This window comes from Panicum hallii, chromosome 7 (genome assembly GCF_002211085.1).
Source record: "Panicum hallii strain FIL2 chromosome 7, PHallii_v3.1, whole genome shotgun sequence".
Classification (NCBI taxonomy): Eukaryota; Viridiplantae; Streptophyta; class Magnoliopsida; order Poales; family Poaceae; genus Panicum; species Panicum hallii.
Window position 1 is genome coordinate 31,727,720 of NC_038048.1, and position 23,657 is coordinate 31,751,376.

At 43.6% G+C, this 23,657-nt stretch overlaps 1 protein-coding gene across 1 annotated transcript; it reads right to left on the reverse strand.

The window, feature by feature from the left end:
- Positions 1-14,320: 14,320 nt before the first annotated feature.
- LOC112901400 (eukaryotic translation initiation factor 3 subunit H) lies at positions 14,321-19,315 on the reverse strand. The gene is made up of 12 exons (XM_025970310.1): positions 19,146-19,315; positions 18,944-19,041; positions 17,995-18,111; positions 17,774-17,877; positions 16,883-16,949; positions 16,317-16,450; positions 16,183-16,231; positions 16,037-16,108; positions 15,836-15,937; positions 15,675-15,742; positions 15,349-15,501; positions 14,321-14,593 (listed from the first exon to the last, which is right to left on the reverse strand). The coding sequence occupies exons 1-12, from the start codon at positions 19,153-19,155 to the stop codon at positions 14,536-14,538; spliced, it is 1,032 nt and encodes a 343-aa protein (XP_025826095.1). The 5' UTR covers positions 19,156-19,315; the 3' UTR covers positions 14,321-14,535.
- Positions 19,316-23,657: the final 4,342 nt, after the last annotated feature.

Below are 23,657 nucleotides of genomic sequence, written 5' to 3' on the forward strand. Positions count from 1 at the left end.
GGACAGCAGGTGGATCAATGAGATCTCATCAGTAGTTTGGGGGCTTCGTACACAGCCAAGTAAAGCCACAGGTCAGTCACCTTTCTTTCTCGCATACGGGCCTGGAGCTATATTACCAGCTTGAAGAAGGCGAGGCTGACGCTGCAAGACATCTCGAGCTCGACTCAGCCGAAGAAATCTGATGCAATGTATTATTGCAGTCGGCCCGCTACTTACAAGGAGTTCGTCGTTACCACGACAGGAACATTCAACGACTCTCTTTCAACGTTGGAGATATTTTTTTTGACGAATCCAGGATGATACTAGTCTACACAAGCTTAATTCACGATGGGAAGGAACTTTCATCATGCATAAGGTTACAGGCTCTGGATCTTATCGCTTATAGTGCCCAGATGGCCAGGACCTATCAAATTCTTGCAATATTGAACATCTATGCCGGTTTCATCCTTGATCAACTGGGGACATCTTCTATTGGTGCCTGAATATTGATACTACCAGTACAACTCCGTTTTACCAGTTTTCGATTGGTACTACACGCAAATTTACTGAAGAGTCCTCGCTCCCATACTTTCGGTGCCTAATTACTACTTTATGACTAGTATCTTGGGTTACTGAAGGAGTTTTGCGTTCATACTCCCAGTAAAACGCCGTTCAACTGGTTTATGACTAGTATTGCGTGCAAGTCTGCTGAAGGGGCCTCGCTCCCTTATTTTCCAGTAACATATTGTGGCAGAACCAACCTGAATTATACCGGCTCAAGTACGCGAGTCCACTCCAGCGGGCTCCAACGTGCTTCAAACGGTATAATCCCTTGGCCTGTCGGGTAACGTCCTGATGAACCACCGATACACAGGATCAAATAAGGTTACCTCACACGAAGGTGAGTCCAGAGATACAATCACCATCACATTTTACATCACAGGGAATTACATTACAAGAGTTTTCAAAAAGAGTACGAAGTTTCAAACTTAGAGAAATTATTACAAACTGGTAAAGTTATGGTTTTTAGCAGCGGAAAACATACGCGATGATCTACAACAATTCAGATGATAAAATTTATTTACCCTGCTGAAGACATACAAGGTAAATAGGACGAGACAACTGATTCTGATACAGCAAGGGCTGGAAAGCAGAAAGATATATAAGAGACTTGACCAACACTACCACAAGAATCCCGTTAACCACACCAAAGATCAACAACCTACCACACATCCTTAGAAGAACCAAAACACACATTGTATTCATGTATTTGATGATGAGTTTATGCATGCACGTTCTATTCGTCCTCACAAACCAAAAACAACTGCCGAATATCTTCGGACTTACGTGGTTAGTTCCGGTGGCATAATACATACGTCTCTCACAATTAACTAGTCGATAAACCCTATCCGTCCTAGTTTCGTATTCGTGGTTAGTGTACCTGCAGAAAACCACAATACATATATCCAATGAACCTTTCATGCCAGCATGTCATGAAAGCTTTCCCATTCATTACTGTTCACTATAGGAACAGCATCTGTACAATTACCGCCGTACAGATAACGTTAGCATACGTTATCGAAACAACGTATTCACGGGGGTACCGCAAAATGCGGGGATATTGCTGTTCCTACCCCCTCACCCAACTATATACTCCCAATATAGTCAACCGAAGTTGGTACATTGGCAGCATCTCAAGTAGGCCACTGCTTGAGAAACAGCGTTCAGTTTGCATCACCGATGGGAAGGCCAAGCTCCCTCAGTTGGCTGAGGATCCTTACCTTCTTACCTCACGATCGAAGGTGTCGTTACAGAAAGTAAGGTTGGATTGTGCATTAATTTAAGTTTTGACACAAAAGTAATGCTGGTAGTTAGGGTTATTTATATATAATACAGCCACCTCTATTTTTCCTTAAACATCACCCTAGGGCTTTACGTACTAAGTACAACCTTAACGAATCCAACGTAGTTTTACCAAACATTTTGTTGGTCAAACTTTTATACTGAAAGCATTTTTAAGGTAAAATGTATCTCCAAGGTAACCTTATAGCTCTGATACCAGCTGTGGCAGAACCAACCTGAATTATACCGGCTCAAGTACGCGAGTCCACTCCAGCGGGCTCCAACGTGCTTCAAACGGTATAATCCCTTAGCCTGTCGGGTAACGTCACGATGAACCACCGATACACAGGATCAAATAAGGTTACCTCACACGAAGGTGAGTCCAGAGATACAATCACCATCACATTTTACATCACAGGGAATTACATTACAAGAGTTTTCAAAAGAAGTACGAAGTTTCAAACTTAGAGAAATTATTACAAACTGATAAAGTTATGGTTTTTAGCAGCGGAAAACATACGCAATGATCTACAGCACGTCGACAAGACGGATGTCATGCTAAGCCCGGGCACGACATCACTCGGTATCATCAATGTTGGCCGAAGATGGATCCCATTCCACGGACCAACCTTCTGGGAGAGTACAGGGCCAAGGCAGGGAAGAGTAGGGTTTTCCAGACATTACCTGCAAAATATATAGCTAGCAAGACTGAGTATACTAATACTCAGCAAGGCTTACCCGGGATTGGGTATACTTTAGCCCATAACTAGACTTATGAAGGCTTATAATAGTTCTGGGTTTAGTTTCAGCTGAAAAGCAACTAAGAGTAGATCCTTAATTTCAACTTTTAGCTTTCAAGTTCTATGTGATTATCCATTCTAGATAAGCACTTATAACTAAGCAAGCAAGGTAGAGCTCTTTATCTCAACCATCAGTATTACTCATCATATAGTTACTCTTGTTACTCTGTGTGATAAAGGGATTAAGTAGTCTCAATCATCGCGAGAGGCGGACGATTCCGAATCGAATTTAACCTTGCAAGGTAAACCTAACTCACACGCTTGGAACACCTCAGGGTCGTTCCGAAGCAACCGTTTACCTTTCATTCCGACTCGTGGATCAGAGCCACCACAAGCGACTGCAGGAATATACGCACTTCCAAAGTGCAGGACATACATCTGTAGCGCGACTACAAAACCCGTATTCCTGGTTGCCCTTGCAACACGTATTTCCCCAATCGAACATAAGTAACCAGAAGAAGCAAGACGAGTGGTGGGAGGTATGTCCACTCCTCGGGCCGATTGGTTACTAGGCTTACCGCTTACCATATTTCGTGGCATGTGGTTAGTACTTTCAAACGCTTAACCCCGATCGGCACACACCGCGACCTTATCACTTTCAACAACACAGACGGGGTATCACCTCAACCATGATACCTCATAAAACTCCCGTCCGTCATCCTTATAGTGATAACAGGAATGTAAACATTACAACTCCTATATCGCGCGAGTGACAGGAAATCACTCGACTTTTACCAGTCCTATTTAGCAGAGCATCTAAACGGTATGGACTCGGGTACAATACATTGGTTCCTCAAGATCTTATGCAACTAGGGTTTCATCTCAACTCTTAGACGTAATGCAAGATATATAATATAATAATAAAATTGTAATAACTTGAAATATTGGGATGTGCACCGGGGCTTGCCTTTACTGGTGGGGCTGAGGTCAGCAAAGTTAAGATCTTCCGAACTTTGGTTCGGGGCTTCAGTTAGACTTTTGACGGCATCTTCGGGGTCTGTAGAAATTTTCATGGCTCAGTCCATGATCAGCTCGTAAACACCATCAGCGAGAAGAGTCGGGTCTACATGATATGCAAGGATATAAAATTAAGAGATGTATAATCTTTTTACTTTATTTCATGATAAGCTGCAATCAAGAAGATTAACACTCAAGAACCCATGGCACAAAAAGGAAATCTAAGCTTTGGATCATAAACATTCAACTCATGACTATAGCTTTGATTTAATTGAAAACAAGAATTAAAATACTCAAAATTAAATTCAAAATTTGAATGTGAAGCTTGGATAATTAAAGTTGTAAAGTTTTAAAAATTTAAACACAGATCCATTACATATTTAAAAGATTCTAACCAAAAGATCGAATTAGATAAGCTTTACCGAATAGACTTAGCTAATTCTACTATAAAACAAATTGAATTGATCAACTTAAAAGAATTTAAATTACAAAACAACTTAGGTTTGAAAATTTCATATCAATTCATATTTAATCTATAGAGATTGCATACTAAAAATTAGGATCAACAAAGTTAACATGTAGGAGCTATGGATATTACACTCTTTTATCTTAGATTTAACATAGATTGAAAACTATTTGGTTTCATATCAAACTCACTTAATAGAAGTTGTAGAGCTCAAAATCTAGTTTCTAACAAAACTGGTTTCACAATTTTTGGAATTTCCTACTATTTTCTATTGATTTTACAAGTCAGCAGCATCACTTCACATGAAATAACAAGTACCCTCACACAGAGGTCCTCAAACTCTACTGTTCCCATGAGTCTAGACTTCGCAGAAAACCCCCTGAACTAGTCTTAATTGTTGTATGAGGTCCTCTAGGCAAGCTTGAACAGAGGAGGCGCTTGGGGAGCTCGGTTCCAGTGGGAGGAGCCCATGCCAGCGGTCGGGGAGGTCGAGCAGCACACCGGGAACTCCTTTTGGTGATCAGGAAGCGAGGAGAAGGGCCACAAGGGAGACATCGGCGTTGGGGGGGGCAGAGCTTATAGGTGCGGCTGTTCTGGCCGGTCGGGCAGGAGGCGACGGTGCAACTTCTGTTTGGGGAAGGGCAGGGGCGGCCGCACAGAGGAGGGCGACGCGCTAGGGGCTGAGCGGCGAACCAGCGACGCAGCTCCAATTTGGGAGGGGTGAGCAGGGGCGACGGCCTTACTCGAGGGGGCGGCAGCGAGACAGACGCGTGCAGGTGGGCGCTGGTTAGCAGGGGCCGGCGGCAGCACTAGGCTTGGCCCCCGATCTCCAGGTGCCTCGCGAGTAGGAGGGGAACGGAGGCGTAGCTACGGGGGTGCGGTCTGCTCCACAGGCGGGCAGAGGCAGCGACGGCAGAGGCAAAGGACCGGTGAAAGTGATCTGTTCAGTTTGACTTGAGCAGGACGGGGAAGACAGGGGAAAAGCAGCGCTAGGAAACGATAGGGCCACGATGGAGGAGTGAAGGGAAATGGATCAGCGCTAGAGCCGAGGCAGCGCGTGGGAACTTGCAGCACGAGGTGGCGAAAGTGGTCAGCGGCGAGCTGCAGAGCAGAGCACCAATGCAGCGCCAGAGGAGGAAGAGAAAGGGGATTTTCCTAGGGACTTGTTTGTAAAACTGAAGAAACACAGGGACTCTACGGTAAACTAATTTTTCCCAACGATACAAAGATCTAATGAGAGCATGCCCAAAACGAAAGTTGTAGAACTTTTCAAGCCCTACAACATTGTTTTAGGGCTCAAGCTTAAAAACTCAAAACTTGCAGCATTACATGTTAAATTTGAACAAAGGTAAAATTTAAATTACCTTGATCCTTTCAAAAGGGGTTTGGTCAAAAAAAATTTGGACCTATTTAAAAGTTTTCATGGCTGTCATGATAACTAGCATTCTTACAATTTAGTCCTAAGTAAACTTTAGAAGTCACTTTTATACTTTGCTTAACTTGCATAAAAGGACCCATAATTTTGCACTAATTACATTTAGGTCCTCATTTTCCAAAAAAACTCATTTTTCATGTGATCTAGCATATCTATTACACTTAATCAGCACTCAAGGACCTATATTCTATAGAAATTACAATTGTACTCTTGATTATTTGTACAATACATGAACACCATAGCAAACACATACTCTTTACAGTAGGTCTAATATCCATAAAACTAATTACCTGGTTGTCACACATATTACTTATTTTCGACTTGTACACTACGTTATTGAAGGGGCCTCGCTCCCATGGAAAGAAGTTTACTAGTCTACGACTAGTTACACATATGTTCGATTACTTCGACTACTCTTCTCGATTACAATCCTACTCGGAATATTGCGCACAAGTCTGCTGAAGGAGCCTCGCTCCCTTATTTTCCAGTAACATATTACTTATTTTTGACTTGTACACTATGTTATTGAAGGGGCCTCGCTCCCATGGCAAGAAGTTTACTAGTCTACGACTAGTTACATATATGTTCGATTACTTCGACTACTCTTTTCAATTACAATCCTAGTCGGAACCGACTCCGACTAGATGGCCTTCATCGACTGCTCAAGCACTAGCGGTTACTTGCTCCATGCTTGGGCTTGGGGCTAGCGCAACCTTTCTGCTACGACTACTTTATGCTTATCATCTGGTTCCTGGCTCGGGGGCTTGATGCGACAAGGCACTCAGCGTGCCTCAAGAGACAGCTCTCATACTTACATGCTGGATCCTGTACAACAACTCCACAGTACCCGACCCAAGAGGCTTTTTAAGATCTATCTTGGGTAGATGCTTTGTTAACCATTATTTTAGGGATTTTATTGCGAAATAAGGGGTTTGTTCAAATTATTACCCAAAGGACTTAGTTAGACATTGGCTCTAGGCACAAAAGTTGATTCGAGAGATAATTTTGGGTGTTTTTTGGGATGTTATTTGTTTAACCATTTTTTCAGAGAATTCATCCCAAAGAAAGAGGTTTTCAAATTTACTACACCAATTTGCCCATGTTCACCATCAAATCTTTTATGTCATACATTGCATAGCATGATTCTTTGGATCCTTTATTCCATAACCTGGGGATTTGGATTCAAGGCTCGGGAACTGTGGGACACGTGTCATCAGCGACTTATTTTTAAAATTTGCTGGAAGATAAAGATAGAAGACTCAAGATTAAATTGACCCTCAGCCTGATTCTACGAGTCAACCTAAAGCTCGGAGACTACTTCATATGGAGTGTGAGTTTTATCGCACCCCATATAAAAAAGATTGGACAACTACTCGAGGCGTGAGCACCTCACAGCCTCGACGCAACCAAGAAAGTACTCGGAGGACACCTTCAGGATGGAGTTCGGGAGAACTCGAAGACGCCTGCAGAAGTATTCGGACGCCTGCAGTACTCGGCCACGAAGAGCTCGGGGCTTGTCAGACCCAGACACACGGGATTGTCCACGTAGCACACTTTCTTAGGATACGGGATGGGACATGACCCACGCCCTACATCTGTTGTAACTACTCGTAATGCAGTAGGATTACTCGTACAGTAGTGAAACTAGTCGGATACAGTAGGAAACTACCCGAGAAGTACTCGGGTAGGACTCCTAAGCATGTACCCGACTAGAACTTCCAGGTAAACCTGTCCCCCCTAGACTATATAAGGGCGGACAAGACCCGTTCAGGAAGAATCATCATCAAAGGTAATACAAACCACACAGGACGTAGAATATTACGCTCTCAGCGGCCCGAACCTGTCTAAAATCTTATGTTCCTTTGCACCTTCGAGTTTCTAATCTCGCCGACACCCTACCTACAAACTCACCACCTCGGGGGTATCCTTCGGTGGGCGTGGCGGTAAAACACCAACAAAGGGGAACTTCTTGCATAATTGTCTGAAATGATGGTGCAGATTGAAGACACTAAGACACTCCACAACATCCAATTCCTGCTGCTATTCAGAATCTGATTGACAAGTATTTCGTATTGTTTGATGAGCCACAAGGGTTACCACCATCAAGGCCATGTGATCATGCCATTCCATTGACTGCTGGTGCTCAACCCTTTGTGATTCAACCATATGGATATTCTCCAGCCCTGAAATCTGAAATTGAGCAGCAAGTCAACAAGATGCTGGCGGAGGGTATCATAAGACCAAGCACTAGTCCCTTTTCTTCCTCAGTAGTGATGACCAAGAAGAAGGATGGGTCATGGAGATTTTGCATAGACTACAGATTCCTCAATGCCCTCACTCTCAAAAGCAAATTTCCGCTGCCTATCATTGATGAGTTTCTCGATGAATTATCCAAGGCAAGTTGGTTCACCAAGTTGGACCTAAGGTCAGGATTTCACCAAATATTGCTCAAGGCAGGAGATGTTTACAAGACAGGCTTTTCTACTCATCTTGGCCAATATGAATTTTTGGTCATGCCCTTTGGAGTGACTGGGGGACCTGGTTCCTTTCAAGCTGCAATGAATTCTACCTTGGCACCTCTGCTTAGACATTGTGCTCTAGTATTCCTTGATAATATTTTGGTGTACAGTGCCACTTTTGAGGAGCATATTGCCCACATTGAAGCTGTGTTCAAGTTGTTAGCCAGACTCATGGAAAGTGAAACCTAGTAAGTGTACCTTTGCACAGCGAAGTATTGCTTATTTAGGACATGTTATTAGTGCTGAAGGTGTGGGGACAGATTCAGCTAATCACCATCATCTGTCAAAGAACTCAGGAGTTTCTTGGGGCTCTCAGGCTATTATAGGAAATTCGTGCGCAACTATGGTCTTATCAATAAGCCACTGACTAATCTGCCACGCAAGGGTACAATTTTTGTGTGGACGACAGAAACAGAAAGTTCATTTCAAGCTCTGAAAAACGCCCTGATAACTGCCCCAGTTCTGACTCTTCCAGATTTCAGTGTGCCTTTTTCTGTGGAGACTGATGCAAGTGCTCTGGGTATAGGGGTTGTGCTCTCTCAAAAGGGTCACCCATTGGCTTATGTGAGTAAAGCATTGGGGCCTAGAACTCAAGGACTCTCTACTTATGAGAAGGAGTACATGGCAATACTTTTGGCATTGGAACAATGGAGGTCTTATTTGTAGCATGGTGAATTCACTATTTATACAGATCAAAAGAGTCTGGTGGAGCTTAACACTCAGAGATTGCACACAGCTTGGCAACAAAAGGTTTTTAGTAAACTCTTAGGTTTCCAATACAAGATTATCTATCAAAAAGGAGTTGAGAACAGTGCTGCTGATGCCTTGTCCAGGCACCCTGCTCCTGGTGCTCAAATCATGGCTATCTCTTCAGTGGTTCCCCAGTGGTTGCTTTCTATCACTGAGTCATATGCAGCAGATGAGAAGGCCCAACAACTTCTGCAGCAGTTGACCACTACTGGGGACCCAGCTGGCAATTACACCTTGCATCAGGGAGTGATAAGGTATAAGGGCAAGATCTGGTTGAGCAGTAAAACTGCCATGCAGCACAAAATATTCACTTCCCTTCATGAAAGTGCCATTGGAGTCCACTCAGGCTTTCCAGTTACATATGCACGAATCAAGCAGCTATTTTATTGGCCTGGTATGAAACTGATGATCAAAAACTGGTTTCAATCATGTGGAATTTGCTCTCAAGCCAAACCAGACAAAGCTACGTATCCTGGTCTCTTGCACCCTCTCCCTATACCTGATCATGCTTGGCAAACCATTTCTATGGATTTCATTGAGGGGCTACCAAGATCCAAGGGCTTCAATTGTATTCTCGTGGTTGTGGATAACTTCTCTCGGTATGCTCACTTTCTACCACTCTCTCATCCCTTTAGTGCCCTCACAGTGGCCCATGCATTCATGGATAATATCTACAAGCTACATGGTACGCTCACCTCCATTATCAGCGATCGGGACAGAATATTCACGAGCAATGTCAGACCCGGGGCCACCGGGCTGGGCACATTACGAAGTTTAAGAGATTAAGCCCGTCTTATCTCTTATTCATTTTGTTTATCTCTTGTTTATCCCATTTAAATAGGAGATAGAGCTAACCAACACGGAGAGGATCTACTCGAGATCAGTTCTGGTGTGATCCCTCGGAGGGGGTTGGTTAGCATCTTTGTAACTCTGACCTCTCGGATATATAAGGGAGGTCAGGGACCCCCCTCAAAATAGAAGATCATTAGGTCATTCTACATCAAAGGCAATACAAACCATACAGGACGTAGGGTGTTACGCTCCGTGCGGCCCGAACCTGTCTAAGTCTTGTGTTCCTTGCACCTTCGAGTTCCTGATCTCGGCGTCTCCTCACCCAAAACTTACCACCTTGGGCATATCCCTCGGTGGGCAGCCGGTTAAACACCGACAAGCAAGTTATGGCAAAAGCTATTCAAGTTGTCTAGTACACAGCTAAGAATGAGTACGGCGTATCATTCACAACAGATGGTCAGACAGAGCGAGTCAACCAATGTTTGGAAACATATCTACATTGTTTTGTCCACGCTTGCCCCTCCCAATGGTCTTCTTGGTTGTCACTCTCGGAATATTGGTACAATAATACCTGTTTTCACACTGCTCTTCAGACTACACCTTTTCAGGCTATCTATGGGTATGCTCCAAATCATTTTTGGTATTGCTCCTACATCAGCCGAACCAGTCCTAGAGTTGTCTGATTGGTTGGAGCAGTGCAATCTCATGAATGACCCATTGAAACAACACTTGCAACGTGCCCAACAGCGTATGAAGTCTCAAGCGGACAAGAACCGGTCTGAACGTCATTTCTCAATTGGTGAATCTGTCTACCTTAAACTCCAGCCATATATTCAAACTTCGGTCATACCCCGGTCGAACAACAAACTGTCGTTCAAGTTCTTTGGCCCATATGAGATCTTGGAGAAGATTGGTCCAGTTGCTTACAAGTTGCAGCTTCCATCTACTAGTGTCATTCATCCTGTCTTTCATGTGTTGCAACTGAAGAAGGCACCTGGTTCTTCAGAAGGGGATTATCAAGCGTGTTGGCCCTGGGGACACGATTAATATATGGAATGATAATTGGATCCCAGGTATCAGGCCTATGAAGCCGCTTGTTCATCTGGAAAATTCACTGGTTCAGCATGTGAATGAGCTCTTTCTTCCAGGAACAAGAACATGGGATGAGGACTTGGTTCGGCAGTCCTTTATACCGTCTGATGCAAATGAAATTTTGTAGCTCAGACCTGGTTTACGAATGGTTGAGGATACACTTGCTTGGAGCCATGAGAAGTTTGGGATGTATACTGTTCGATCTGCCTATCGCCTTCTCAAAGAGGAACAGATTCAGTTGGAGGCGAGCAAACTGAATGAGCCAAATTCATCTGATGGCTCCTGGATTTGGAAGCGGTTGTGGAAACTGAAAATCCCGCCAAAAATACGGATCTTCTGGTGGAGGGTTGTGCACAACTTCCTCCCTACGAAGATGGAATTACACCGACGGCATGTGGAACCGGAAGCTACGTGCTATACCTGTGGAGCTGCTACTGAATCTCTGTTTCATATAGTCTTTGAATGTCCGGTGGCAAGGATGTTTTGGGACGAGGTGAAGAAGCTGACAGGGATTAAAATTCCAAAGCTCCACCAGGCGACTTGGGTGAAGGACTTGCTAACAGGTGATCATTGCTCTGTAAGCTCAGCTGAGTTGATCATCTGCGGGGTGTGGTCGCTGTGGACAGGACGTAATGCAAGGAAGCATGGCAAAGTGGAATGGCGTTCGGCGGCAGCAGCTAGGCACATATCTTCGATGCTTGAAGACTTCATTGGCTCTGGTACAGATACGTCCTCGAGGCAGGAGGTAACCCGAGTGCGATGGTCAGGACCACCCTCTGGATGGATGAAAGTCAATACGGATGCAGCGTTCTCACTGAGTAATTCGACCGGAAGTACTAGGGCTGTACTACGTGATCACAGCGGGAGTGTCCGGGTAGCTGCAGCACGGTTCTACCCCTGTGTTTCAGATGCTCTGATGGCAGAAGCCTCGGCAGTGAGGGACGGGCTGATCCTAGCAGCCGAGCAGGAGGCCACAAGGGTGGTCCTGGAGACGGACAATGCAACGGTGGCTACCCTTGTTCGCTCAGATGATGGATTCCGTAGCGTTATCGCTGGCGTTTGGCATGAAATTAGAGAGCTTAGTCTTTCTTTTGCTTCTTTTATTTGTGCTCATGTTAACCGGGAAGGCAATGAGGCAGCGCACTTGTGTGCACGTAGGCCATCAGCGTCTTCACCGGTGATATCCTGGGTTGGTGATCTCCCAAACTGGCTGATGGAGGTCGCTAACAAGGATTGTAATATTGAGTCTTATTAATGAAGCTCTCTTATTTGCCCAAAAAAAAAAAAGAAGGCACCTGGTAAAGACTCTTCAATCCTCCCCGATTTACCACCTACTGATCTACCCTGCAGATACCTGTCAAGATCTTGTAGCGCAGATTGGTCACTCGCGGCACTGAAGCTATACTTCAAATTCTTGTGCAATGGTCTGGTACTCCTGTCTCTCTGTGTACTTGGGAAGATGCTGAATTCCTGAAGCAGAAGTTTCCTCGGGCACCTACTTGGGGACAAGCAGGCTTTCAAGCACGGAGGAGTGTTACCAGTCCACCGGGCAGCCCACTTAACGGCGGCCCAGAAGAAGAGCTCGGCAGAGGCAAGAGGAAGACTCGGCCCTAACACCAAGTTACAGGTTCAGAGTGGGTTCTGTAGACTTTAGCTGTCACTCGTGTGTGTGGCGTGAGTGTATCAGTAGAGGGATCTTTTTCTCAAAAGGATATGAACCGAGTTGTAACCGAATCTTATTCCTTAATCATTCCTCTGCCGTGCTCCAATCTCCTCCCCAAATTCTTCCGATTTCTAGCCTTTCCCCTTCTATTATCTCGATCTCTAACATACAGAGATTCTCTAATAATTGTTCTCGTGGACGCCATTCCGCCAAATATTGGAGGCTCGATGCGATAGGCTGGGGGAACTCGATTGGACTGGAGGACAACTCAATCCAATAGGCTGGAGTCCGATTGATGGGAAGGAGATGCGCATTCGTTGCTGTCGAGAGAGATCGAGAGGAGGGGATTTTGTTGTTTCGGTGGAGGCGCGGGGAACGGAAAGAAAGGGAATAGATGTGAAGAGGCTTGCGGACCAGCAGAAGCAAGAGCATTGGAATTTTTTATTGAAAAACCGGACGCCGGCGGCCGCAGCGCCGCGTGCCCCGGCCTCCCTCCATCCCTGCGCCGGGCGTTGACGGAGGCCCACGCCCCACGAAGGAGCCGAGGAGGACGGAGGAGCTCTGGACGTGGGCGGGCAGCGGAGTAGGCCGGTCGGCGGAGAACCCCCTGGAAGCATGGACGGAGGGTGGTGCTCCCACCCGCCGCCGGTGATGCATACGATCTCGGCGGCGGACCAGCACGGACGCGAGAGAGAGAGAGAGAGAGGGGAAAGGGAGAGGAGATCGAGGAGAGCCCTGACAGGTGAGCCCGACTTAAGAGAGAGGTAAAATGGTCTTTTTCAATCACACTTAACAGCTTATGGATGGAATTATGGACGAAATGGCACGGAGAGGATAAATCTAAATTTTAATGGCACTGAAGGTATTTTAGAAATACCATAAGGGAACTCGTTTAATTTCCGTGGCACCGAAGAAATTGACTTTAGTATTTATGCGTTGTCCGTATAATTGGCATGGATAAATTTGAAGAACCTCTGGCATGGCATGCACATCCGTGACATGATCGAGTGGATACTGTTTTATATAAATTTAATCAAACTTAGAATTATTTGACTTGGTGCAAAACTAGTGTGACAATCGTTCTGTGGCGGAGGGGGTATAGACTTAGGGGCTTGTTCGTTTCCTACTCTCTAAACTTTAGACCCATCACATCATCAAAGAGAATCTTGCTATTTAGAAGTATTAAATAAAATCTGTTTATAAAACTTTTTGTATAGCTGGGTGCTAATTTGCGAGATAAATTTAATGAGCCTAATTAATCAATAATCTGCCACAGTGATGCTACAGTAATCATCCGCTAATCATGGACTAATATACCTCATTAGATTCGTCTCGCGAATTAGCACTGGGGTTCTGCAATTAGTTTTGTAATTAGACTTTATTTAATACTTCTAAATGATAAGATTCTCTTTGATGTGATCCCTCTAAAATTTAGGCCCCAAGAAACGAACACACCCTGGAGCATTTGATCTTTTTCATTTGCTTCAGCTCGGTCGGTGAACAAATGTTTTCTATTAGGCGTCGGAACCATGTACGGTCTATAACAACCCTTCTCTCCAAGTTGCTCCCTCCGTCCCTCTAGGTATTTTCTACAACTAAGCTGTTCGGTTTCTTCGGTGAACTGTTTTCCGCTTCTTGGAAAGTGCAAACCGAAGTTCCGGTGCAGTTTGGTGCGCGACCTTCTCCCACCACCATAAAACAGAGAAAAAACGTCGTGAAATAGATCGGGTACATTTCCGCGCAATCAGAGCTCAGACAGGCCTGGCCAACGTGGAGGCGGCTCCGTCAACGCAAATTCGACCATAAAAAGGACCCCTACACGCTAATAGCCAATCAAACTGGGAGCATTCACGGTGTGCAAACATCTAACCAGAGGTTGCTCAAATATGCCTCCCTTGTAACAAGCAAACATGGTACCAAGCCTCTGGTCGCAAAAGCACGACAGAAACCAACTAATATGAACTGACGATGACGAAACTGTGTATCCCAGAATTACTATGGTAGCACGATCAGATGCAACTACAATGACTAATAGTAATGAACCTGCCCATTTCAGAAATAATACCAAGAATGCTGATACATTGCGGAAGTGCATCTCACTGGAAGCTATCCATCTGGCGTCACGGAGACATGCGGAAATAGAAGACTAGCACGCTCATGTCAGGTACATCGCAAAATTGTGATTTTAAGCAGTGGCACAAGTTAAATCTAACAGCAGCTTCCACTCATATCCCAGTCTTCTAGTCCTCATGCAGGGCCTTCATCAGGTATAGCCTATTGAAATTCTGACCAGCAACCCTGTCATTGTGACACAAGTTACAATCAATGCGAGTGCAGTATGAAGCACATGAAATTTTACTATCTGTTTTAGGATAGGCAAAAGGCAACATCTCAAGGGAAAATTATCAGTGCAAACCCCCTTCTCGGTGGAAAATGTCTCATTTGTTAGTATAAAATACTATTGACATAAGCAAGGCGGAGAAAATACATCGCTACATGCTACTAAAAATGAAATGATCAACCCACCAACTCATTATAGTTTTTACTTACATTTATAACCATGTGTGCAAATTAAACTATATAATGAAACTCCAATTCACAGGTGCAGATTTTTGCTTTGGGATCAACCGACATCTCATCCCTCCATATTACCAAACCAACCATAGTACGTTTAGCTCATCAACTACTGAAGGAATGGGCAAACTATTTTGTGAGGACGTGCATCAATCACATTTAGAATGCAAATTGCAAGTTATGGGGCAAGTCGGACAAAAAAAAGCAGGTGGCATTTGTAAACTTTGTATAAGATATAGTGTTTAACTATATAAGAGGAATAGATCAAACTTCTAGGAGCAAGTTTTTTTTACATAAACAGGAGGGATGCTATGAGCAAATTTTTGTTAGAACATGACTGTAAATGGAAGAAAAATTGGGTTGAGCAAATCGTATCACTAGAAGATTCATAAATCTAACAATGACTGCTTAACTAAAATAGAAACATGCAAGAGCTTTGGAACTACTGAAGACAGGTGTAAATGTAATAGAATATATACCCATTGATATGGTTGCAGTAACTGGAGATCTGATTGGTAACAAGATAGCCCTCCAATCGTGATGGCTCAGGAATAGGCTTGAAAATAGGGTTGGAAGGATCTTCTTCTGGTAATGGCTCCTCACCAGCAGCTTTTCTTGCCATGTTTTCTTGCCTGTACAAGCACAAAATACCAAGGAGTCAATGTGAATGAACAGTAGGCATGCATTCAAACAACTAAAAAATAACTTCCTTAAACTACCATGGTAGAATCCTAAGGGATATGAAATAAATGCATGAGTTAACAATGTACTGTAAATATTGACTACAAAGTAGGCATTTTCCTACCTTCTCTTTTGAAGCCATGCCTGCTGCTGTGACTGCTGTCTTGAGAGGTTGCGGTAATAATATTGGAACTGAATGGCGAGAAAGGAACTCAGTCAAACAAATAGACTATGAAGCCTTGGACAAATTATGAAGAAGCTCTTTTGTCAAAAACAAAATAATACCTTGTTCTGCTCTGATGAAAGATCATCCATGCACCCAATTAGGAATTCCAAGTTCCTTTCCATAAAGGGAGCAGTAGACAATTTAAGTCTGTCGAAGTCACACTGAAATACAAAAAAAAAGGTTATGTAACTCAAATAGATTTTAAGAGAATTAGTGGGGGAAATGTCATACAAGAGTTTTTGCAAGCAGAAAAAATGAACCTGAGTAACAGGAGACTCAGGTTCCAGCTCCTTCATGAAGGCACTGACAAGCGCCGAGTTGGAAACTTTAATCTGTGACACAAATAAGACAGCATGTAAGGAGACTACATCCATATAACTTGAATGGAAAAAATAGGAGTGCATACCGGTATCTCCTCAAAAATATCAACCCACGATAATTTCTTCTCTCTTAACCTGCAACAGTAAAAGGACATTTGTATAAAATACCGCTTGTATATACAACAGTACAATGACGATGTATAGATAAAAGAGTTCATACTTCTCTCCAGTTAAACCATTGTTACGGTAAAGATCCATAAATGAGTCTGTAAGCTTCAGGGCTTTGAGAGCTAGCACTCCTTGGCTAGACCTAGATGGATCATAGACAATGCATACACATCTCCTGATACTCTCCTGCAACAAGCAAATGTAATGTTCAGAATGGAAAACAGGAGAAAATATACAACCATGATTCTGTTAGGAAGGCATCTGATAATCAGACAGTGGAAAACATTCCAAGTGAAAAATCAACATAAAATCTCAATCAGAGCCAAACTGAACTGGAAAAGATGCACCATGCATGTTCAACATTACTATGCTATCATGAGAGAAGTGCCAGATGCTCCCATAAGCAATAAAGCTAGATTGTTCAATCGCTTGTAATGTTAACAGCGGTTAGATGTGGCAACATGTAGGATCATGGATCTTTAATCTACTAGTCAGAAGCCATCAAGTTACAATTAACCATAAAGAATGAAATGAAGCGGTGAAAATAAAATTTTTAAAGCTGGGGAATATCAGCGAAAAGGCTGGATAGCTAACACAGCTTATTTATTTGCCCCATACCTGATAGTTCATAAATGTTTCAATCAGTTCCACAGTTTGAAAAGATCCAAGCAAGCAAGATTGATACCTGTAAGCATAGACCAAAAGAATGCAAATGATTGGCATTAGAATCCACCATAATAGCAATCTGAAACAAAATGCAAAGCTCCTAAAATGCTGGACGAGCAGTAACAACATCACACTTGTATAGTGAGTGGTTGATAGCATGCAGTATTAGAGCTTGCATTTGTTAACACACAGCAAGTATCACGTGCTGATATATAAAGAGAGTAAATATAGCATATATGCACCGTACAGAAGCCCATCAATGCCAATTGCCAGATCCTCAATAAAATACAACGCAGCAGCCTGCATACTGCCCCCACAGCACAAACAAATTTGCACTTTTCCACTAACTAGTGCTTCCAACATATAACCATATTCAAATGTCAATTTCGGTACAAGGTTCAAACAATTTTCACTAAGAGAACTTGATTTAGGTAAGATAAATCCTTGAAATGAACAGCATTTAGGTAACAATTTCAATATTGTTATTCTCAGCAGGATAGAATCTTAAAGGCAATAACCTACACAGAAAATGTATCTCGAATTTTTTTTTTAAACCATTACTTCCTACATGCCCATACCCAACAAATGGTGAAACAAAGGGAATTACGAAAGACTCTCATTGCTGAGAAAGCTAAGATTTTCATCAATTACAGAGCAACAAAAAGTGACAAGCATATCAGTCATATATACTCAAAAGCTGCTTAGTTGTGCAAGTACAAAATCATGTTACCAAGTATATAATGTTTGTCAATGTGCATGTTAGAAAACTCAAACCACCACTGACTATTTCTGAATTAACTGAAAAGATATGGAGTTAGTGGAACATGAAATCTCTTAACTTACCATCCAATAGTATTATTGTCAACATTAACTTCTCGCAAGCACCTCATCATCTCAAGCTGGTAATTTGCACCATCAGCATCTGCTTCATCATCCTCTTCTCTGATCTGCAGTAAAAATAGTAAGGAAGTCATTAGCCTATGAAAATAAAACACAACTAACCTGGAAGAATGTCATAGCAGAAGAGGAATACACATGCAACTGCTAAAATGTTAAAGACTCACAGGGAAGGGGAAACAGTTGGTCACTTCCAGAACACTGCCAACATCCAAACCAAGCAGTTGACCTGTAACCAGAGCAGGTGCAAACTCCTCACAGTGCTTAATGATCTTCAGTACGGCCTGTGCAAAAGAGCAAAACAACATGACTGTGAATACAAATTACCCTATGTTGTGAAATTAAGATTAGAAAGAAAAAATCTTGTCATATGGGAAAACTTTCTAATACATGGAGGCAGCAAAATCTATCTAGGATACTCTAACTGATGTAAACTATGTGGGAAAGAGATTCTTGCCAAAAATAATTCTAGGCACCCAGATAATACAGTTCATCAGATCAGTGTGATCTATCACAATGTTCCAATATAGTGTTGCTCCAGTTTACATTTTTTTATATGTGCACATAGCATATAGATGTCCAAAAATACAGAGCACTACTGATTCGACCATGGGCATCAAGATGAGTAAAATCTTATGTAGGCTCAACTGTACTACATCAGTCGTGCTAATGATACTGGCAATGAAACTGCGTAAGAGAGTATGCGAAAGAGATGGCATTACCATTGTGGATTAATCGATCTAAACTGGCAGTACTCTTCTAGCGCACAATAAATCAGACAGAATTTCACTTGTTTTACTACCACATGGCGGTAAGGTTTTAGGCACTTTGAATATATTCTTACAAAAAATAACTCAAAAATAACCTGGCAATCTAGTAATCGCTGATCAAAACATGCAGATCATGTTCAAATAACATAAATAGCAAATAACACTACAATTACCCCCCAGCGAAAAGGGATCCCCCCCCCCCGAATTTCCATCCCAAAACAACAACTCCTCTACACAAACAGATCCATCCCCCGAGCATGCCCTAGCTCCTCAAATCTCGGTGCTCTAACAATCCAATCGAACGAGCAAACAGCAAACCGGAGTGGGGTTCGGCAGCAATCATCACCAGGCCTTCCATCTGGACGACGCGGAGCGGCGTCGGCGCCTCCTCGGTGACCTTCGACACGGCCTGCAGGAACGACCTCGCTCCTCCCGGCGCCGCTGCTGCAGACCAGCCAGCCAAACCCCAGGGTTAGAGAGCGAGATGGGATGCGAACCGGACGAGACGATGGGAGCGGGGCAAAGGATAGGGTTCGGGAGCCTCTTACGATTCGCCATGGCTGCTCGTTGATCGGTGCTCGACGGCGGCAGCGGCGAGCAGGCGGGGGGATGCGAGGGCGGTTGGGAGGACGGCGCGAGCTGGAGGGAGGGGAAAGAGAGCGGCGGCAGGGGAGTCTAGGGTTTTTGGCTGCGGGAGAGCAGAGTCGTGCGAGACCAATTGATGTGCGGTGGGGATGCACTCCTGTCGTTATTTTCTTATGCGTTTTTTAACAATTTTTTTATTAGGACTATGCTGTGAGTGCGCAAAATAAATATAAAAAATCCTAAGAACAAAAAATATTGGACTTAATCAATTTTAAACTGACAGAAGAATGCATTTTTTATAAATTCTTGTGGTTACCTTGGCTAAATATATGGGCCTCGGCCCTTGGGGGACCTTCTCCAAAAATATCTCGGTTGATGAAGTCAAATCGTTAAAACTAAAAATATTATTTTCATCTCGGTTCGTGAAATGATTTCGCGCTACTTTATCTTAATTTCGTCAAATTTAGGTGAAGTCGAAGCTAGTATAAACCCTCACAAACTAATCCTAACTGTATAAATATTTTCACCGGTCTTTCCGACCACCCCTCCCTCTTCTCTAATTATTTGATAAAATAAATATTTCCGGTTTAGATTTAATTCTCTTTTCCCATGCCCAAATATTGCAGCCTAGATGTTCTTTTCATCCCATCTTGTTCTTTCCGACATATAAAATTTATTTTGTGTACTTGTATTAGTTTTATTCTCCTTGCATGCAATATTTATTCCAAGTGTATAAAATTTTACTTCTAGATTTTACGAATTGGGCTTTGCATAATTTATTGCATGCGTATATTTTTTGTGAGTTCCCATGTGTTTGCTCCATGTGCATATTTTTTTTCTTATTTGTATTCCCTCCATTATACTAGATTTGTTCTAACTCACGCTTGTCGAACTTTGACCGAGTTTATAGAAAACTAAATCCACCATAAATATTGATAATGAATTTATTAGGTATTGTGGAAGTTTATGTTTTTTATAAGATTTGATCAAAGTTATGGATGTTTGGCTTAGAACAAAGGTAGAGTGACAAGTAATTTGAAAATGGTAGTACAATTTTTCAACTTAAATATGTTTTAATATAACTTTCAAACTTACTAAGCAAAAAGATTTGTAGACTAAAATATTAGTTACTAATGTGGATCTACTTGTTGTGGAAGGCTTAATATTATAGTGGGCTGAATTTCGTAGTACGGGTTGCTAGAGTCATGTCCCAGTAGCTCTTTTCTAACTCCTTATCTCATAAGCTCCAATTTTTAGAAAGGCCCCTCGCCAACTCTAGAATAACGAGTTGCATTGAACAGGTGTGTTGCTAAAGCTGCTTCACACATATGTCCAAAATTTTATCCTTATATACCTTGTCATTCTTGTAAAAATAAAAGTGAATACAAAACAGAATACATCATAAAAAATAATTGAGGCACCAACATTATTGTCCAACCATTTCAGTTCTTCCACATAGCTTTAGAACCCAAACAACCTAGCAACATGACACATTGCTTTACTTGTTTGTTGTTGGGATCGTCTGCCACTTGCTTGGTGGTGCTCTGTATCCGCCTAAATAGCCTCTGTCTTTATAATGGTCGTATTGCTTCCCTCTTAATGCTCAAACACGTTCGTGAAAAAAAATTAAAGCGTATTTGTTTCCTCCTCAAATTATACAACTTAGCTTATACTCTAAGGATAATAGGTAAAAGGTCACATTGGATCACCTAAATAATTTGAAATAAGCTACCCTAGTCAAACTTATTTTAGATTATTTTTATGGTCTATAATTTACTTTTATCTTATTATCCTTAAATCATCAGTTAGATTATATAATCTAGGGAATAAACAAACATGACACTAATTAACATGGGATACATCAAATACCGTAACTAGCAACAACACAAAAACCCTGTGTAAGACAACCCCCAGCGGGTCGAATAGTCAACTCAATACATGTGTTTGGATTTACAACCATAGATAAAGTTTTTGTGGTTGGCAACGTAATTGTTGATGGTGAATCATATGTGGTGACTTCACCAATATCAAGGTATGGAAAGTATGTTATTTCATAGGTACTTATATAAATATATAAGATAGTTCGCAGATACTCATATATAAGATAGTACGCGTACGTGTATTAATATGGACGAGCGAGTACTTGTACGTGAATATGAGTGTTCATGTGTATTGCAAGATTGCAAAAGAACAAAAAAAACCTTGCATGTGTGATACATGCTATTGATCAAATCGAGCGAGAATCCTGAAGCGAGGTTCTGGTACGTAGCAGAACAGTTCTTTTTAGGAAGCACATCGGGACAGTCAACGGTACATCTCGTGATGGATCGTGATGAGGACATCACTAGCCTGGATACGACCATATTAGTGCCTTCTTGCCCAAAGGTGAATCAACTCTATATCAAGATTAAATTTGATACATTTGAACAATTAATGCTGCACTATGATTTCTGTGCATTCTCGTTTTCAGAATTACTTGACTGGATAAAGCCGTGTGTGGAAATTACATGGAAAACACGGAGGACCAAAGAAATTGATTGGGGACCAAGCCCAAGTCTTCCCAATGTTCTCCACCAGGCCACCACGTCACTTTTGGTGCAAGGAAAGGAAGAGTCCAAATCCAACACGTTTTGGATGTTGGATTCGGACTGCAGGACAGAATCAAGTTGTAACGGCTGCCATGACTTCATACGGACTCCGATTGGGGAGTTCTTGGACTTCACGGAAAGCTTATAAAGTCTACTTTCATATGGATCTGGACTCATGTTCATATCTTCTCCGAGGCGGCCGCAATCGTTGATTTACTACAAAGACCTTTTCTGTCCACGGTGCTGCGTCACCTGATTTTGGCCCAATGGGGCGTGTATCAAGTGGGGCCCAATAGGGGCGTGTCCTAGGGTTTAGGGACGACCTCCACCACGTCCTGGTCATCCTCTACCCTCTCATATACCCCCATAGCCACCACGAACAGATTGGGTTTTGTTTTGTTGAAAGTTTAGCCATTGCTACTTGCTTGTAGACGCATGTGTCGGCTAGACCATCCGTTCTACTCGATTCAGAATCCCACCTTTGTGATTTTAGATTGGTTCTTATCTCCATATTTGCAATTGAGTTGCTTGTTCTACTTGTTCTTGCTTGTTCTTCGATTGCTTGCAGGACGAGTGCCCTAGTGGCCGGGTGTTGCGCTCCACAAGATCGCAGTAGCCATTGGAGGTGGTGTATCGGTTGCTAAGGCGCACCATCCTTGGAAGGCTGTAGTCGGGCCGTGAACGTCGTCTCCATCCACCAATCGAGTTATCTATCCCCTCTCACCGAAAGATTGGGAACAAACCGTAACGGGTTCGCATCAGATCGGAACCAGATCGGTTGGATGATTGCAACTAATGCCGGCGTAGCTGCACGATCAACTTTGAATGAGGAGCGGAAGTCCTCACAGAAGCTCAGAGGTATCTACCGTAACTCGTAAGAGTGTTTTGCTCTGCGCAACAGCAAACGGATACGGTCCCTTCCCTCTAGCATTGGCCCAATGTCAGGGGATGGAAGCTACTTCAGAGGCTAAACTCCATTGTCTGTGACTCTGTGAGACTGCGACGCCATGGGAAACTCCATGGCCGGAAGCAGTTGCTCTGAGGTTGACGTGGTCGCCTACATGCGGGTCTGTCAGTGACCACGTCACGTTCGCCGCCGCGCTTCTCTGGTCACGTGCCGCGAGTCACTGGTCCGTGGCTGTTGGGCGATGCACGGTAGGGCAGCGTCGCGTAGCATGCGTGCACGCGCGTAGTGCTCGAGCTGAACGTACGGGTTACCGTGCAGGGCGGGCGGGCGACTTCTTCCTCGCGGGCCTCAACTCTCAAGAGAGCACCGGCGACGCCGGCAGCCTGACGCCGCGAACGCGGAGCTGTTCCCGGGCGTCCACACCGCAGGGCTCCTCCCTCTCCCATGTCCGGCCCGGCCGGGCGGCCAGAACGCGCCGCACGCGCATGCTGCGAGGTGCGAGGTCGGCTTCGTCCCCGAGGCCGGGTTCGTCACCACATCGAACCAGCTCCTCGCCGAGACCATCACCGGGGGCGCGGGGGAGGTGCTCGTACGTGTTCCCCGCGGAGGCTCGTGCTCTCCCACCGGAAACAAGGCGATCGCCCCGCCGCCGCCGGTGTCGTCGTCCCCTTCCGGCAGCCGGCTCCGGGAGATTATGCAGAGGCCGCCGCCGCCACGCTGTCGGGCCAATGTTGGATACGCCTTCTACACTCATGCTTGATTTGTGTCCACGTACGGGACAATCTGCGTGGATGATGGTCTGCTCATTATTCTTTTCTTTGTTCGTGTTCACGGAAAATATACTTAAGAGCAAAGTACAAGTAAGGCGGCAAGCTCGGGGACCAGTGTTATTATTTTCAGATAGAACCTTTCGTTTTTTTTTGGAAACCTTGCAAATCGGGAAAAAAATATTAAAACTTCGATTGGATTTCAGATCCATC